Source organism: Onychostoma macrolepis, chromosome 20 (genome assembly GCF_012432095.1).
Source record: "Onychostoma macrolepis isolate SWU-2019 chromosome 20, ASM1243209v1, whole genome shotgun sequence".
In the NCBI taxonomy this organism is placed as follows: domain Eukaryota; kingdom Metazoa; phylum Chordata; class Actinopteri; order Cypriniformes; family Cyprinidae; genus Onychostoma; species Onychostoma macrolepis.
The window spans coordinates 18,078,826-18,096,270 of NC_081174.1; the positions used below are offsets into that span (position 1 = coordinate 18,078,826).

The 17,445-nt window shown below is 38.5% G+C and overlaps 2 protein-coding genes across 4 annotated transcripts in view; both read right to left on the reverse strand.

Annotated features, from left to right (window-relative positions):
• Positions 1 to 10,504, reverse strand: part of ino80 (INO80 complex ATPase subunit) — a 46,132-nt gene extending 35,628 nt beyond the window's left edge. The window contains exons 1-18 of one of the 3 annotated variants that reach the window (XM_058755195.1): positions 10,341 to 10,504; positions 7,871 to 7,932; positions 7,583 to 7,757; positions 7,169 to 7,329; positions 6,821 to 6,888; positions 6,154 to 6,300; positions 5,946 to 6,066; positions 5,667 to 5,869; positions 5,512 to 5,565; positions 4,807 to 5,010; positions 4,520 to 4,715; positions 4,360 to 4,427; positions 4,061 to 4,270; positions 3,406 to 3,486; positions 2,606 to 2,701; positions 1,721 to 1,780; positions 1,230 to 1,372; positions 69 to 153 (exon numbers count right to left, since the gene is read on the reverse strand). In XM_058755195.1, the coding sequence (XP_058611178.1) occupies positions 69 to 153; positions 1,230 to 1,372; positions 1,721 to 1,780; positions 2,606 to 2,701; positions 3,406 to 3,486; positions 4,061 to 4,270; positions 4,360 to 4,427; positions 4,520 to 4,715; positions 4,807 to 5,010; positions 5,512 to 5,565; positions 5,667 to 5,869; positions 5,946 to 6,066; positions 6,154 to 6,300; positions 6,821 to 6,888; positions 7,169 to 7,329; positions 7,583 to 7,725 (2,040 nt within the window). In that variant the 5' untranslated portion in view covers positions 7,726 to 7,757; positions 7,871 to 7,932; positions 10,341 to 10,504. The remainder of the gene's footprint in view (positions 1 to 68; positions 154 to 1,229; positions 1,373 to 1,720; positions 1,781 to 2,605; positions 2,702 to 3,405; positions 3,487 to 4,060; positions 4,271 to 4,359; positions 4,428 to 4,519; positions 4,716 to 4,806; positions 5,011 to 5,511; positions 5,566 to 5,666; positions 5,870 to 5,945; positions 6,067 to 6,153; positions 6,301 to 6,820; positions 6,889 to 7,168; positions 7,330 to 7,582; positions 7,758 to 7,870; positions 7,933 to 10,340) is intronic. The other 2 variants (XM_058755196.1, XM_058755194.1) reach the window with 2 other exon arrangements.
• A 976-nt stretch (positions 10,505 to 11,480) lies between these two features.
• On the reverse strand, positions 11,481 to 17,350 carry vps18 (VPS18 core subunit of CORVET and HOPS complexes). Its single transcript, XM_058756380.1, has 5 exons — positions 16,926 to 17,350; positions 16,702 to 16,843; positions 16,211 to 16,302; positions 12,994 to 14,867; positions 11,481 to 12,526 (listed from the first exon to the last, which is right to left on the reverse strand). Exons 1-5 carry the CDS (start codon positions 17,014 to 17,016, stop codon positions 11,798 to 11,800), a joined length of 2,928 nt encoding a protein of 975 aa, XP_058612363.1. The 5' UTR covers positions 17,017 to 17,350; the 3' UTR covers positions 11,481 to 11,797.
• Between the last annotated feature and the right edge of the window lie 95 nt (positions 17,351 to 17,445).

The window sequence follows — 17,445 nt, forward strand, 5'->3', positions numbered from 1 at the left end:
AACAACAACGTCAGGTTTTTCACTCGCACACGTGGACTCTCAAACAAGGTTCACATGAATACACTCACTTCTGCCATTGTGTTCTGGATTGGCGTCCCTGTTAGCAGAAGGCGGTTCCTGCACTGGAACTGAAGGAGAATCTTCCATCGGACACTGCCAAGAATACCCAGACACAGCTACTAAGACCTCCCAAGCAAGCAGCAAGCTGAGGTTAACGGAGGATACAACTCTCGACATGACATCAACACTCAACGCTGAACTCTGAATTCGTGGCCTAATGGTTAGAGAGTCAGACTCGTAACCCAAAGGTCAGTCCGGCAGGGATTGTAGGTGGGGGGAGTGTATAACCAGCGCTCTCTCTACCTTCAATACCACGACTGAGGTGCCCTTGAGCAACAAAAAAATGGCTGTGTGTGTTCACGGCTGCGTGTGTGTACTTTGGATGGGATAAATGCAGAGCACAAATTGTCACGTCACGTCATACAGGTATTCTCTTCAGAGCTCACTTCTCAGACTCGGTAAAGTCTTTCATTGATTATGGGGACTTTGGAGACTTAAAAGCTCATGAAAGCCACTCTGACGGCCTGTCGAGACTCTGATTGGGCAATAAATCATGTTCCACCACAACAGAAGTTGCTGGCACATGTGCTGTCATCTCCAGAGAGGCACAAACTCACACTCAGAGCTCGAGAGGCCCTCATTCTCTGAAGGGTTCCAGTCCAGACATAGTGTCACTGACTACGAAGACGGGAACTGGAGACTCCCTGGAGCATCTGGAGCTTTTTATAAGATCTTTTTCCCTTGTTGAAAGGTTCAACTAAGGATGCATATCAGTGAGACAACCAGACTTTGCAGCTATATTTGCAAGAAAATACAGTGATTAACTGGCTATACTAGGCCATTTTAAGATTATCAGCAGTGTGGCAGTGATCGTGTCAGTTCCAAAACTACTTAAGTAAATACTATGTAAAACAAAGTTTATAGCTTTAAGGGGTGAAATTCTATTTGTATGGGGATTTTTTTTTTTCTTTTCAGTTTTTCTTTTATGTTAAGCATATTTCATTTTGTGTATTTATTGTTTTTTCAAGACTAGTTTGTATGTAATAATCCCATATGCTTTGCTGTCAATCATCTTGTTATTCCAAAATTTATTTACATATAGTGCTACATGTATACATTCTAAAAACTGCTATTTTACATTTAAAAAGTACTAATTGAGTGCTAAATACCTGGTGCTGCTTTTCAGTGCCTGGGCCTCGTCCAGAACCATATACTGCCATTTCACCCTCTGGAAATACTTCACATCCTGCACCACCAGCTGATAACTGGTGATGACCACATGAAACGGTGCGTTCTGGGTATACAGGGTTTTCTACAGAAGCCAAAAAAATAAAACATGGTTCAAGTAGTAGATTTCAATTACTCTAATATTTTAGAGCATAGGTCTTCAACCCTGCTCCTGGGGACCCACTATCCTGTAAAGTCCTGGCATGTGACTTTTCAAGTGATCCTGAAGACACCTTGATTAGGTGGTTCAGGTGTGTTTGATTAGGGTTAGAACTGAACTCTGTAGGACAGTGGGTCCCAAGGAGCAGGCTTGAAGTTCTATGTTTTAGAGCAATATTCTTATAAAATGTTTACCTGGCTCCAAAATTTTCTATTAACTTTATGATCGTGAGAATTCCCCCAGTATAGAGCAATATTCTTATGAAATGTTTACCTGGCTCCAAAATTTTCTAATAACTTTACGATCGTGAGGATTCCCCCAGTATGGTAACACCTGCAAGACAGAATGAGACAAAACTGATGAAAGCCTGATGAAATCAAATAAAGAAAAAAAACTTTCAAATATAAGTATATACTTTTCATAATCTTAACTTCACATGATTACATGAATTAATTAGGCCTCTACAATAAGGATAGACTGATTAAGCCAGGCAAGAATGAGAAAGTAAAAGTATGTGTTAGAATTTATAGCTTTCATTGACATTGCACCTCTATAATTTCCAGTTATTACACAAATTAAAAACGTGATAAATTACTTTTTGTATCTTGTTTTTAATATAAAGAAAACTAGTGTTTCATGAAAAACATATTTCTTCCTTCTGACACACAAAAATGTGTTGCTAAAAATAAAATTGTGTCAGGGCCAGTAAAAACATTGGCAGGGCAAGTATTAATCCGAACTACTGGCCTTACCAGGCCAACAAAAAGAAATAATTATTGCTCAGCCCTCCCATATTCCTAAAGTTTTTCTGGCTGGGATTTCAGATACAGATGATTTGTGAGATTTAGTCTGACTGGCAGGAAATGAATATTTAGGATGCTGATATTAGTGGAACACGCTATAAATGATACAACACTGCCCCCTAAGGATTACAAAAATCAGACGAGAAGTGCAGTAATCTGTCATGCGTTTCCTTACAGCAAAAATATGCAAAGGCTAAGAAAAAACACATTTTCCATTGTTCTGAAAATAGACGTAGTTCAATGGGTTTATAAAAAGTTTGAGACAGTGAGGGACACTGAAAGAGAGCAAGAGAGAGAGCGCGGTAAAAAGGATTCCACGGCTGCAGGTGTTTCCCTGCACAGCTGCCACACTCACCTTGAATTTGGGGACAAAGCGGGAGAACTCCTGATGCCAGTTGTTGAGTGTTGAGGCTGGGGAGATGATCAAGAAGGGTCCCCAGATGTTTTCCCTCTGTCAGATAGAGCACACGAACACAAAATAAGCCAAACAGGTGCAGACAGCGGAGGGGGAAGGGGACGGAGATGGTGGGAAAGAAAGAGAGAGGAGAGAGGGGTCAAAACAGGAAACAACTGAAGAACGAGGTAACATGCTACCATGGCTTCCTATGGGCCCACAGTGCTACACTTTCATATCAAATACCAAAACTCTGTATCCTCCTCTTTTCGCAAGCCCTGGAAGTCAAGGAGAGCAGCAGAGACAGCTGGAGGGTTCGAACTGATGCCAAATAACTGATTTGTGGTGTCAGGGGTTTGTTTGGGAGAAAAGAATATGATAGCACAGGAAAGCAGAACGGATAATTATTTTCTTTTAAAATTCTGGTGTCTCATTCCCAAAAAATAAACCTTTTCCAGATTTTCGACCTGAGAGCCTGGAGATTGGGAAATACAGTATCTTTCAAGTGAAATCTGTTGGCTTGAAGATGATACAATATGGATGGAGAGAGCATATGCGTGTATTTGCTCTTAAATGCTATAAGAAAACTAAAATTGAGATTTATTTATTAGTAGTTGTAGTCATAATAGTAGTATTACTATTTGTTGTTTATGGAACTGTAAATGTATTAATAATACTAAAATAGTATTATTAAAAGTTAGGGTGAATCCCAAGATTTTCAGTGTGTAACTACTTCATTTTCTTGGAACATCAGTCCTTACCTCTGCCAGATGAGCCAGTAAAGCGATACTCTGCACTGTCTTTCCAAGCCCCATCTCATCTGCCAGAATGCCATTAATGCCCTATGAGAGACAAACAGACATGAATCATCTAAAGATCACAGACATGATGGAAAAATGCGATATACACTACTGTTCAAAAGTTTGGGGGTCTGTAAAATTTGTTTGTGTGCTCACCAAGGCTGCATTTATTTGATCAAAAATACTGTAACAACAGTAATATTGTCAAATACAATTACAATTTAAATTAAACATTTTCTATTTTAATATAATTGATTCCTGTGATGGCAAAGCTGAATTTTCAGCATCATTAGTCCAGTCTGCAATGTCACACAATCCTTCAGAAAACATTCTAATATGCTGATTTAGTCAAGAAATATTTATTTTATATTATCAAAGTTGAAAAGAGTCATGCTGCATATGATATATATTTTTTCAAGATTCTCTGATGATTAGAAAATTCAAATGAAAGCGTTTCCAACATCATGAATGTGTCACTTTTGATCAATTTAATGCATCTTTGATGAATAAAAGTATCAATTCCTTTAAAAAAAATCGGAATTACCCAAACTTTTGAACGCTTATATATATATATATATATATATAGAAATAAACATAAGAGAACATCAAAAATCACCTGTTCATAAAGATTGGCCAGCCAGTTCATGCCTTTGAGCTGGTAGCCTTTAAGTTTCCCATTGAATATGGTGGGCTGGGGGATGTCTTCACCTGCTTGAATAGACGGGTTTGATAAACTGTAGCTCTCGCCAAAGCCAGAGCCAGACACACTAGCCGCATGCACAGAGGCACTGCGACTGTCCTTTGCTTCCTCATCAAACAACCTAGTCTATACAACAAAAAGAGGGACAATGTAATCATTTCCAGCAGAAATTCAATAAAATAAACATGTATAATGCAAATCAGATTGCCACTTACTCTGGCCTGGTGAATCTGGTATGCCTCTTTTGCATTTTTAAGGGCCTGAGACTTGTAATATTCACTATCTGCAAAAGGACAGCATAAAAATGACTCTAAAATGCATATGATTGTAATCCGCATTTTGATAAGATCTATCAGGGTCAGAATAAGATCTTACCATAGTCTTCCTGGCCGACATTGACCATAACCCCTCCACCGATGTCGATCTGCCGTTGGGAGGTGTTGTCCTCAAGCTTGCGCAGGATCTCCTCCTGTGTGCCGTCTCCCCCAGCGTTCTGCTTGCCCCCCATGAAGTGAGCATACAGCTCTGTCTGGGTGATCAGGAAGTTAAGCTTCCTCTGCTGACGCTTAGCCTAATAGGACACAAAGGAAGAACTGTCAGGACAATGTTTTTAGGTAGCGAGTCTCAGTGAAATATCATTTCTAGTGCATATATTTTGATACCTCCCGCATCTCCTCATCCAGTTTGCGTTGCTCAAGAGCTTCTTTCTCAGCACGTTTGCGGTGCTCCTTCTCCACCTTCTCGTACTTCTTCCAGTACAGCAGCATTTCTTTGGTGAGGCGGCGTGCTCGCGGCAAAGTCTCTTTGCAGTTCTTCTGCGCTTGGATCGCAGCCCTCCGGACCTCCCGCATACACTGGTGGGCCAACTGGACAAGTGTACACATGCATTTTTAATGGCTGTGTTGTCTCAGAATTTTGACCTTCAAATGTTGTGACATTCAAATGTTTAGGGTCTGCAAGATGTTTATTCTTTTATTCAGCAGGGATGCACTAAATTGATCGAAAGTGTCAGCAAAGACATTTATAATGTTACAAAAGATTTCTATTTCAAATCAATTCTGTTTATACTTTGTGTGTACTATACTTACATCCTTTATATGTATCTTATACGTTTATATTCATTAAATAAAACTGAAAAATATTTCTTCAAAAATATTAAGTCGAACAACTGTTGATGATAAGAAACGTTTCTAGAGCACCAAATTAGAATATGAGAATGATTGATGAAGGATCATGTGACACTGAAGATTGCTGAAAATAGAATTACATTATTTGACTTTTTTTCCAAATAAATACATCCTTGGTGAGCATAAGAGATTTCTCTCAAACCCCAGTGGTAGGTTATATAAAAAATAAACATCTCTTACCTTTCTGGCATTGGTTAAAACAAAGTTCCTTGCCGAGACTTTCTGTTTATATGCCTGAAACGAGACAATGAAAGCATAGATTAAAGCGGGAACAGAAGAAATAGATATTGTGTGTGTCACAAAGCTCAATGGGATTCCCAAGAAAATGGTTGTACCTTTGGGATTTCTTTTTTGGCAATCGTGAGCCAGACCTTTCTCCTACGAGCATTGAGCTGCTCGATGGTTAAGTGCTTCTTTTTGATCATGGGAAGAGGTGCATCGTGAGAAAACTTGGCAAAAATTTTAGAAACGTGTGGCCGTCCCTCCATGGAGAACTCCTCTCCTCGTTTCTTCTTCTTTTTCATCTTTTTTAACTTGGCTATGAAAACAGAAGAAGGATGAGTATTCAAATGACCAGAAAACAGCTGTCATCCTCTTTTGTTCTGTAGGCTTACCCTTACATTTCTTCTCTTCCTTGATTTTCTTTTTCTTGAGGCCCAGTAGGTGGCGCTGCTGCTCGTAGAATGGGTCGTGAGTGGACAGGAGGCCAGTGCTGTAGTGTTGATAGTGCTGCAGCTGTGAACACAAACACACATTACCAACTGTTTCCATGAAGCTATTTATGCGGGGGAAACTATCCCAGACTCAGCAAGTGTGCCGTACTTCTCTGTCAGAGTGGAACTTGCTCTGGTGGAGTTTGGTGAACTTGTGCAGGCGCAGCATGTCCTGGAGCTCTTCCTGTGTCATTGTGAAGTCAGAATCATCCGAGTCAGTATCGGAATCTGTGGTGTCATCGCTCAGCAAGATGCCCTGAAATTCACAAACAATCTCCCAAACATCAGAATGCTTAGACACAGACATATATGAGAGGCACAATTACCAATGAATGACTTTTTTGCCAGTTCAAATAGTAGTATGGATAAACATGTTTCCTCTTCAGAGCAAAAACAACTGTAATTTCATATCTTATTACTGAAATGTATTTGCATTTTGTCATAATTGCAACAATTTTTTTCCATCACCATGTCCTTTTAGAGTTTGTATCTCAATATTGCGAGTATACTTCTTTTAATTGCGACTTTACTTTCACTATTACTGCCACTTTATTTCTCACAATTTTGACTTTTCATATCAAAACTGGGACTATATTTCTTCTAACTGTTAGTTCATATTTTGTGAATTGCCTTTATTTACTATTTTAAATTTTATATTTATATAGCAATAACTGGTTTTATTTTTACTCGAGGCAGAAACAGGCTTCTTTAAAGCAGGGATTGGATTTAGATAAAGGTTTTCCCAGAATTACTGTAGCGTTGTATCTATACATTACCTTTAGCCATTTCCTGCTTTTCTTCAGTTTTGAGAAGTTATACAGGCTGGCCTTGTCAGCTTTGTGTTCTGTGGATGACAATTTGGGGTTAGCTTCTACCCCTAAATAAATGAAGAGTACTTTTGAAAAATATGTTTAAAATCATATAAACATTGGAAGGCCTAATAAAGGCCGCCATGTTGAAATCACATGACCAGCTAAATACTGTCATATCAATAAGGCAAAATGTACTACATTCATGGCATTAGATGCCAGCAGAAGTCCACGACAACTGGTCAGCGCAATATATACAGAAAATTACATTCTTATGTTATATAGCATGGCTATTTTTTATTTGATGTCTTGTACCTTGCAGCACAGCCCCATTGAGAGTGCCACACTCCGCCTCTCTATCTCTGCAGGAGTCCTTGCTCTCATTCTCAGGGTTGATGTGATCATTTTTCACTGCCAGCAGTGGGTTAGACGGGGCCAGAGAAGACCCCTCGCCCAAACCATCATCGCTGTCATCGCTGATATAGAGAAGCACACACAAACACAACCATAAACAACCCACCACATGCCTTACAATCAAGCTGCAGTGCATTATTTCCCAAAATTATCTTTTGGATTTTGGAACTATGGGGAATGGAGAATCATTCAAAAACAACAAAAGAGCTGAAAATCACAAACTGGGTTAAGACATTATAGTCTTTTGTAAAAGCAAGGTAGTCATGCAGTGACTCAAACGATAAAAGGCCAAAAAGGAACTACACAACAATTTACCTGGAAATGTTCTGGTTAAAAACAGCAGCAGTCTGCCTTAGAAAAGTGTCTAGGCGGAGGGATCGCTCAAGGTACTGCAGGTGAAGTGGTTTGGCCAACTTTGAGCATGTGGAGTCTCCCACGCCATCCTGCTCCGAGGCCATAGGTAGAGGTTAAGAGCCCGAAAGGGCGATCACTGCAAATACAATATGGAAAGTGTTTGACGGTTAACTCTAAATGAGATTATGAAGAGCATCTGAATGCTTTGAATCAAGGTAATAAAACTGTGGTCAAAGAACAGTACAGTACCTTTGGAGAGCGAAACTTCATATTTCACAATTTCAACATTCAGTGTCCCAGAAATGATTAATCTGAAACAGAAAAGGATGTGATATTGATTTATTCACTGATGAACCTGTCTGCTCTTATATAGATCACTGTAAGATTTACTGCACATGTAGAATAAGAATATTGCATATAAATATTCAGAACTTAATGACAATAACAAATTGCGAATAAAAATGAGAAATAAATTAATAAAATATATTTGCACATGGCATACTGGAAGTAGCTGAATGATAATGAAGTGGATTTAGATTAACACAGCTGACAGGTTTATTGACAGCGTACTGAAATGTAATACTTAATTTATTCCATTGTTGTAGCAGGATGTGCCCTCTGTAGGGCAACAGAGGCGCTAATCAACTTGATAAACAGCCTTGCGAGGTTCAGAATCAGCTGGACAAACTTGTGAATGACTTTGCCTGAACTTATAATTGGACTTTTTAGATTTGCATCTGTTCAAAGACTCAAAGAAAAGTACATTTTTCTTATTAAAGTCTGGGACCGGTAAAAAAAGAAAAATGTATGTTTTTTAAAAAAGTCTCTTATGCTAACAACAACGGCTGCATTTATTTGATAAAAATACAGTAAAAACAGTAATATTGTGAAATGTTATTACAATTTTAAATAACATTTTTTTTTATTTAATAGATTTTACAATGTAATTTATCCCTGTGATGGCAAAGCTGAATTTTCAGCATCATTACTCAAGTCTTCAGTGTCACATGATTCTTCAGAAATCATTCTAATATGCTGATTTGCTGCTCAAGAAACATTTATCATTGTCAATATTAAAAATAGTTGTGCTGTTTAATATTTTTGTGTAAAATGAGATACACTTTGTAACAAGTCTTTACTGTTACTTTTAGTCACATTAATCATCCTTGTTTGATAAAACTAAAAAAAATCCTACTGACCACAAAAAAACTTGCCTTACAAGTATTACAGAAAAACAGCCAGATTTACTTGACATTTTATCAAAAGGTATTGATAACTCATCTTGCACTGCAGATTTTTGTTCAAACCAAATGCTCGCTAGAATGAGAATATCCACACCCTCCAAAAATACTTGTAATAAGTACCAAGTAGCAAATCATCTTTTTGTGGCATCATTTCCTGGGGTCTTTAATGTTGAGAAAATGTAGCAACAAATCTATTGCTACTTCCCTGTGACTTAAAAAAAATAAAAACGTGAAGCGCATGGATGGATTTTTGACTATTAAAATGTGGAATACTGAACTAATGAACTGTTGAATTGATGAATTGTTCATAAAATTTATAAAACAGAAAATAGGGTGAATTTCCTTTTCACATCCACTTTAAAAACTACTAGTGAACGCTCAAAATATAAGTATTATTTATATAAAAATAGGCAGTTTTATTGAAAATGCACCATTAGAGAAGGATTTACATCTGTTTGTAGTAATTCAACCCACTGCAAATCTAAAGCAAACATGATACTCCACCTCAAATAATACTGGTGCATGTGCACAGGTTTTTGAGAGTTTTTGTAAACATAACTAATGCACTCACACCACTAGTGCCCCATTTAACCATTTCCTGGATGCAATGTAACCAACAGAGCAATGGCTAGCCTATGAGTTACTCGTTTCAATAGTTTGGCTACTCATTTGGCATTAATGTCCGGGAAACTAATATTATAAAATCAATAGACTTATGCGTTCCTGACAAATACTCGTCAATTTTGGTTTCTTCATACAAGACAACGCAATTTATAAACCTAACGCACACTACGAGCGTATCCTTTTATATAAAGAGGAAATGTACAGCGGCGCAAGGTGTCTTAAGACTTATTATGAAATCCGGGTAAAACTACTGTTAGTTCACAGAATACTATCGACAGGCTAATGTTTTATTTCCGACTTAGCTTAGCTAGCACACTAAGCTGGCTAGGTTTAGCTAACGCTAACGTTAAGCGTCTCAGCAGCTAGTGCTGCTTGTTAATCTAAATCCAGGGTTACTGTATATGTTGCTAGTTAGCAGCGCGACAATGTAAGGTAAACTTGAGCCACGACCACTAAAAACGAGCTTTATGAGATTTTTTTTTAAAACATGGCTATGAAGTTTAGCTGGCTGCTATTTTGAATAATAATCGTGCAGAGGTGACTTTTTAGCAAAGGTTTAGTATCATGGCAAGTTCTTGATCATTTTGAATATTTTAAATGGGTTCTGTCTCTTTAAGGCCACCACCTCTTTGTCAAATGAAATGTAGGGAGATAAGATTTAAAATAATTCGTAACGTTCCATGGCCTTGTTCCACGTGAGGTCAAGCACCATCTGTCCCGTCTCATGTCTATATGCACTGCGGGAGTCGAGGAGGCCAGCAGATCTGCGATTCCCATATTCTAATTCTTTCTCCCTCCCGGCCATCTTCCCCCATTGCTCCCCACCATGTTCCTCATAAACGCTAGCTCACCTTGTCCCCCGTGTCCGCCGTTTTTGCTCTGTCTCTGTTGCAGCCGACTCGCAGCTCTCTGTCTCCAAAATGGCGGTTGTGAGCGAGGAGAGAGACCGTGAGTCGGTAGCAGCAGAGAGGCGGCCACTTTCAGTAACTGAGAGAGCAGGGACACGGCGCCATGGCGAGGACAGAGTGGGGAACAGGCGTACCAATCAATTATAGAGCGAAGGCTGCAATCTTATAAGCATTTAGGGACGTATCATAATAAAGTACTAGTAGCAAAAAGAAAAGAGTAGTTTCATTTAAAAAAGATAGTGGTGAGAATGCGACCCATTATAAATTAAGTGGGTTATATTGGAGGAGAGAGTAATGGCTATCGGAGTTCTACTGATTGCGCCTAGAAAAACCGAACGTTGCCGAAGGTCTTATGACGTAACACTTTCCGAATGTAGCCTCAAAATATCGCGTGATTGGGACTTGACGTAGAATTTGTCACAGTCTTGTAATACACAAATAGCACTAATGCAATATGAAAATTTTTATTTTCTATGCAACTTAATTATTTTGCTATTTGTAAGGTATTGAAATTAACCCAATTTTTCTTACCCAATTTTGTCTGTCTGTCTATCATCTATATGTCTATCTATCTATCTATTAACTGTAACAAAAAAAAAAAAAACCTACTAAAACTGGAAATGCTCACATTTTGGTGTTTATATATATATATATATATATAAAAAAATTTTTGGCTATTTGGCTATATATGAAGGACTATTGTATTAAGTGATCTATATAACATTCATTTAGTTTTTGCTTTTTATTTTCTCATTTTATATATTTTCCTTTATCTCTGTGTTATAGTGATATGTATAAACCCTTGGCCATATCTCTGGTTATTTATTTATTTAGTATACAATTGTTAAAAATAAACACTAATGAACAGAGGTCATTTAACTTATCAAGTAAATAACACCAATAACTTAAAATTGTGCTTAAATGCAAAATTGTGTATAGTGTACATTTCTTACTGATTTCATAAAAATGTAACTGTTTTTTTTTTTTATAAAATGAAAACAATTTCCATAAAATGTCTTTACATTAGGAGTAATCCCTTTACGCCTTTGTCCCATAACAATGTATCACAACACAAAGTCTGGTCAAATAGCAATCATTTATTATTTTTTGCTGCATACATTAAAAAAGATATTATTCACATTACTCATAATGCAAAATGAAAACAAGTGCATGTTAAATTTTGAAGTGACCAGTGATCTAAGGAAGCAACATAAAATCAAAGAAGGCCATTTGCACAGTACATATCTGTTAATACTCATTAATTCAGCATGTAGCATGTAACATTCTAAACAAATTGCAACTTTCACAATGCACAAATGGTTAATTTGTCAGGATATGTACAATGTATAATATATATTTATTGTGCAGCCCTCAAATGAACTCATGGAGAAATGTGTCCTTCAGAGCCAGCTGGACATCTCTTGATCAAACTTCTGTGGATCTATGAAAGGCTTGTCAATGGATTTGATCATCAGCTCACCACAGTAGACACACTCACACGCTATGATGTCATCAATGTCAGACTTGATCTGCTCTCTGCTTCCTTGGCCCTTACCTAAGCTGACCGTATCCTCCTCTTTGGGCCTGTGCCTGGATTTGGTGGTCTGCGTGGTCGCTGCCAGCTTCTTCTGAAGCTCCTCTAATTTAGTCTGCTTATAGGCAGAGAGGTGAGGGATGACTTCCTGTAAGAGGCAATCATAATGGAACATGTGTCCACACAGGAAGAGATAGAAAGGTCTGTTGAGCAAGGGGAATTCGCAAGTGGCACATTTTTCCTGAGACTCAACCACTCCGTACTTGTTCCTCATCTCCTGGATGTCTTCACGGATGCGTTTGGCACTTTCTGTGGCCTCCTCCATTTCTTGCTTCAGCTCCTCGATGTGGTGGTTGTACTCTTCCAGGGAGTTACAAATTGCCTCCTTGAAGTGGTCTATCGTAACAAAATCTGGAAAGAAAGGCAAGATATCCTCAATCTTAAGAAGGTTGCAACTGGACAGACAGTTCATGGCCTTCTTGACATCTTTCTCCTCCTGAACCACATGACGAGCGATCTTCAGCCACAGCTTCTTCCTCAACTCCTCGTCATCCTCTGGAAGGTCGGCGCAAGACTTGGCCAAATCTACATCCACCTAAAGGAATAAATATAGGCATTATTTTAGAAAAATGTAAATGTATAATTATACCAATACAGACCGTTTTAAAGGGATAGTTCACCTAAAATGAAAGTTCTGTCATTAATTACTCGCCCTCATGTCGTTCCAAACCCTCAAGACCTTCAGAACACAAATTAAGATATTTTTGATGAAATTGTTGAATAAAGTCATTATTTTTGTTTTCTTCACACTCAAATGGTATTCTCGTATCTTCATAACATTACGGTTGAAACACTGATGTCACATGGACTATTTTAATGATGTCCTTACTATCTTTCTGAGCCTTGAATGTGTCAGTAGCCTTGTTGTCTATCCAGGGTCAGAAATCTCTCGGATTTCATCAAAAATATCTTAAGGTCTTGCGGGTTTGGAACAACACGAGGGTGAGTAATTAATGACGGAATATTAAAAGAGAAATGTAAAAAGTATAAAAGCACGCATACTTGCAAAGCTAGATCCACAGCTTCCTCATACAGCTCCATAATCTTATAAACCAAGACGCAGGCCTGCAGGTAACCATGTTCGGCACAAAGGCGCAAGGCATATTTCAAGTCGTAGTGGATGTCAGAGACGTGCGTTCCTGCTTGTTCGAGGTACCACAACAGAGCGTCTGGCTTGTGTTTGGCATAAAGCGACAGTAAGTAATTGTGAATGGCTTCATCTTTGACATCCAGCTCATACACACAAAACTCCATGTACCGGATGGTCTCGTTTATCTGCTGCATGCTGCCCATCTGGCTGTAGTTCACCAGCGCTGGGATCAGATTCTTCGGATCCAACCGATTTCCCATTTGAATCCATGCATCGACCACCTTTTTGGGGATGTGCTGCATGAGGACCGGGGAGAACTTGTAGAAGAGCTTGTCATCACAGTGTTTGGAGAGAACATCTAAGGCTGCACTGTAGTCATCATGCTGGCAGTAATGAGATATGACACGCTCATAATCTTGCATGATGACTGAGAAATACACCATGTTGTCCACGTCGCCGTGACTAGCGAGCAGGTCGTAGATGGTGTTGCGATTGTTGTAGAAGCAGTCTTTATGTTTGGAGATTTTAAGAAAGGTGCGGAACTCTTCACGGGTCTCCAGAAAGAGGTGTTGCTTGCCGTCATCGGCCTCCAGTTGACCGAGCCGGTTCAGATAGAGTTCTGTCAGCCAGGTGACCAGCAGGGTGATCTGAGTCTTCTCGGTGGGCTTGAGGTTGGTCAGTTTCTTAATCAGAAACTCTTTCAAGGCCTCCTCCTGCTTGGCCTCGATGAACTTCAGCACGATCTCCTCAAAGTAATTCTGAGTGAGAGCATAGCATTTGGCGCTCTCCAGGTAGCGCTTGTTTTGGAAGCAGTGCTCCGCCTCTTTGGCCAGCACCATGTCTAGGCATTCTGGTCTGTCTTTGCAGTACTCTTTAGCCAGGTCAAATTTATTCATGTTCATGTACATCTGCCAAACATCCCGTGCCTCCCTCTGGATGTGGTAGCGAAACACAGCTTTCTCGGTGTAGATCCACACGAGCCCAGTGATTGGATCTTTGATCATCTTTTTTAGACTGCCGAACTTTTCCGGAAAAAACTTTTCTTCGTGCACTACCTGTCCATTCAGAGTGCAAATACTCTTGACGCGGTCTGGGAGCAGGAGCAGGAAGTGAAACTGGGTGAGTACTATAGAGATGGGCTTGATGGAGTTTAAATCGATGTCTGAGGTGTATTCCCACACTTGAACATCACTGAGTAGGGAGTCGGGCCGCACATAGTCCAGCTGTCCATACAAAACCCCATTTCCCATCATCCATGCAAAGGTCTTCGGGGAACTGCGCAGCTTTGATGTATAGAATGTGATCTCACTGTAGCCCATGTTGACTGGAAATTCCTGGAAGCTGGGTAGGAGATCCTGGTTCTGGGCAAAGATGGAGCTGAGCCCCTGCTGCTCGGATCCCTCTGCCAGCTTTCCTACAAACTGGAACAGGCGTTTCCGTGTGGTCGCAACAATGAAGTACTTGGATTCCAAGCCACGTTCCACCTCGAGGCAACAAACCGGAGCTGGCTTACCATCCTCCTCCAGGGAATGAACCTGTCTGAAGTACTGGTCTGGGTTAGTGTTGAACAGACTGCCCTCTGAGGCAGAGATCTCCGCTTCAAAGATGATTCCCTGGCTGGTGCCGACCAGAATCGGCCCAGTGTTGGTCTCAGAGCCGATTAATTTGTTCCATCCTATGCTATCAATCAGGTGGCCTCTCCATCGTGACAGACTTCGGACCTTTTGAGTGTTTCGGTTTAGGTATACACATTCGTTTGTGGTGAGGCTGATGACTAAATGTGACCCTGTAAAACAATCGATAAGGTCATTTTACAGATTCCATTAAAAAGCAAATAAATTTAAGCAGTTCAACACTAAATAGCAAGTTTAAAAATGCCAGGCCTGAGCTTTTGATCCAATTTACACCTGGTATAAGATCCATCTTCAGTCAATGCTACACATGGGTGTAAATGGGGTTCAAAATGACCATGTCGCATTGTAAAAGCTAATCCTTCTCATGAGCCTAATGACTTGTCAACTAACCACTGTGTGAAGACAATTTTTTAACTTTGCTGTTAACCATTTTAAATGTATTTTTATTTAACTTTTACAGCTCTCTCTCTCTCTATACATACACACACTATATATATATATATATATATATATATATATATATATGTGTGTGTGTGTGTGTGTGTGTTATTTAAATACTAATTTCTAAATTATTTAATATTATTAAGCATTCAAATTGTGGCATACATGGCAAAAGACTACTGTACAGTTTGTGCTATTTACTACCACAAGATAATCTTGCAATGTCAGGCATTTAATCCAAGCAAAACAGTTAAAAAATTTGATGATCCTACTCATCTGTCAATCAAACAATGTGCCAAAAAGAGATATTAAACTTTGCTGGTTACAGCTTTAAACAAAAACAAAAACTTTAAAATTACAATTTTATATTTACATTTATAAATTTGCACTTCTCATTGAATTTCTTTATATTTTTTTATTTCATATTTATGTTAAAATTATTTAAAATTATTTGTTATTAAAACATTAAATAATAGCATACCGAGTAAAAAATTATTAAACTGATTAATTTGTGGTATACTGTTACACAAAAAGAAAACAGACAAAAGGGGGGAAAATCATTGTAAAAAAAAATAAATAAATCATATGCCAGCTGACAAGTTTAAAAGGTTAATGGAAAACACAAAAATTTATATTTTTGCAAAGCTTAAACAGTGTTTGTACGACAAATGCACATTGTTATCAGATGTAAACAATGCCGCGTCTCACCTGACCATTTGTGAATGGATCACACAAAACAGATCATAATACCAGGCTTAAACAGAGAATTGGTTTCTCTTAATGGGATGCATTGTAGAGCATTACATGATATAAATCATATTAAAAACAGATTACATTTCATGCGTTTATCCATTGTACTAGCTTCCAAGCATTGAAAATATACATTTTCCTAATTGAATTTCCCAGTTCTGTTAAACTACTTTGGGAAGCTTCTTTTATCATACTAATTTCAATGGAAATCTAATCAAACCACGTATGTGTCTGTCTAATGACATCTAATAGATGATCCAAATGCATTTAAATCCTCAAGGTGTAAACAACGACACATGATTACCTGTAGGATCTAGAAAAAGTTTGTACACTTTGCTATCATCCTTTCTTCCCAGTTCAATCTGATTTGGCTGATCAGGTTTTCCAAGATCAATTCTGAAACATAATATGCATGTCAACATATTAGGCTACAACACTTTAAACTGCTCTGTAAATCTTTCAGGTCAGTTTACAGGAATTCATGCTATACATATTTTAATGGAATTGTAACAAATAATCGTAATTAGCAATTGCTTTTTCACAAGAACACAAATAAAAGGCAGATTAAGTTATTTTTATCCCACTTTAACAGCCTGTGACCAGATTAAATTTGCATTTCAAAGACAATTGTCTTTAATGGTCCACATCCTCACTGCCTTTCAATATTCAGACAATAAAATACACATTAATCACTAATTGCATGTACATAAACTAATCAATGCAAAACGCAACAGCTGCAAAATATCCCAATTAAACAGTTGTTGATAACATAGAGTTGAGAAATGGCAGCTTTACCTCAGCAGGGTGTCTTTCCCCAGACTCATGCATAACTGGTTGTTGCACACCGATAAGTGGTTGATTTTTTCAGGAGGTGAGAAATCGATGCGCTGCTTGTTGAAAATAGGTTTCTCTTCCTCCAACCTTACATTCACAAACCCTTTGAACGGAAAAAATCACGTAAAGTACCACAGTCACCCCAAATTACAAAATCATAATATTTGCAATGCAGAGGTTTGTACCTGAATGAGTAATCCCGATGTTGGCCGCTGACACACGGCTGTGTTGACGGATGTTCTGAGAATCTTCATATTGATCCAGAATAGACGCCATTGCAAATTATCAATTATTCACAAAACTACAGTATGTACAACAAACACTGAAGCTGTGTTCACATTGCACGTAAAGATGCACAGTATCTCTAGCAGCTGTTCCCATCCATTACACGCTAGCATGTGAGCTAAATATCCCGTTCAAAAGCTCATTTACTGGCAATGCCTCCGCTATGTGCTAATTAATATAGACTGGAACTAAAACAGATACAAAATAAAACGAAACTGAGCTTTAAGTTATATTTTATGTATGAATAAAGACAGAACTAAGAGACCGAGTTGTGTTGTGTGCATGGCTGTCTTGGTCAGCTGATGAGTATCATGTGATTACATGACAAAACTTCACTGTTGTTCTTTATCTGTCCACGTAGTGGCACTGTTTAGTTAAGGATTGAATATCATGCAAGCGAATTATGCTTAATTTGTAATG

What these genes read in the sequence shown, in the direction of transcription:
- vps18 (XM_058756380.1), bottom strand. Translation starts at nt 17,016, where the DNA reads ATGGCGTCTATTCTGGATCAATATGAAGATTCTCAGAACATCCGTCAA. An exon ending in CATCGGGATTACTCATTCAG is followed by an intron (nt 16,844 to 16,925) that starts GTACAAACCTCT and finishes TTCCGTTCAAAG; the next exon opens with GGTTTGTGAATGTAAGGTTG. An exon ending in ACTTTTTCTAGATCCTACAG is followed by an intron (nt 14,868 to 16,210) that starts GTAATCATGTGT and finishes ATTGTTTTACAG; the next exon opens with GGTCACATTTAGTCATCAGC.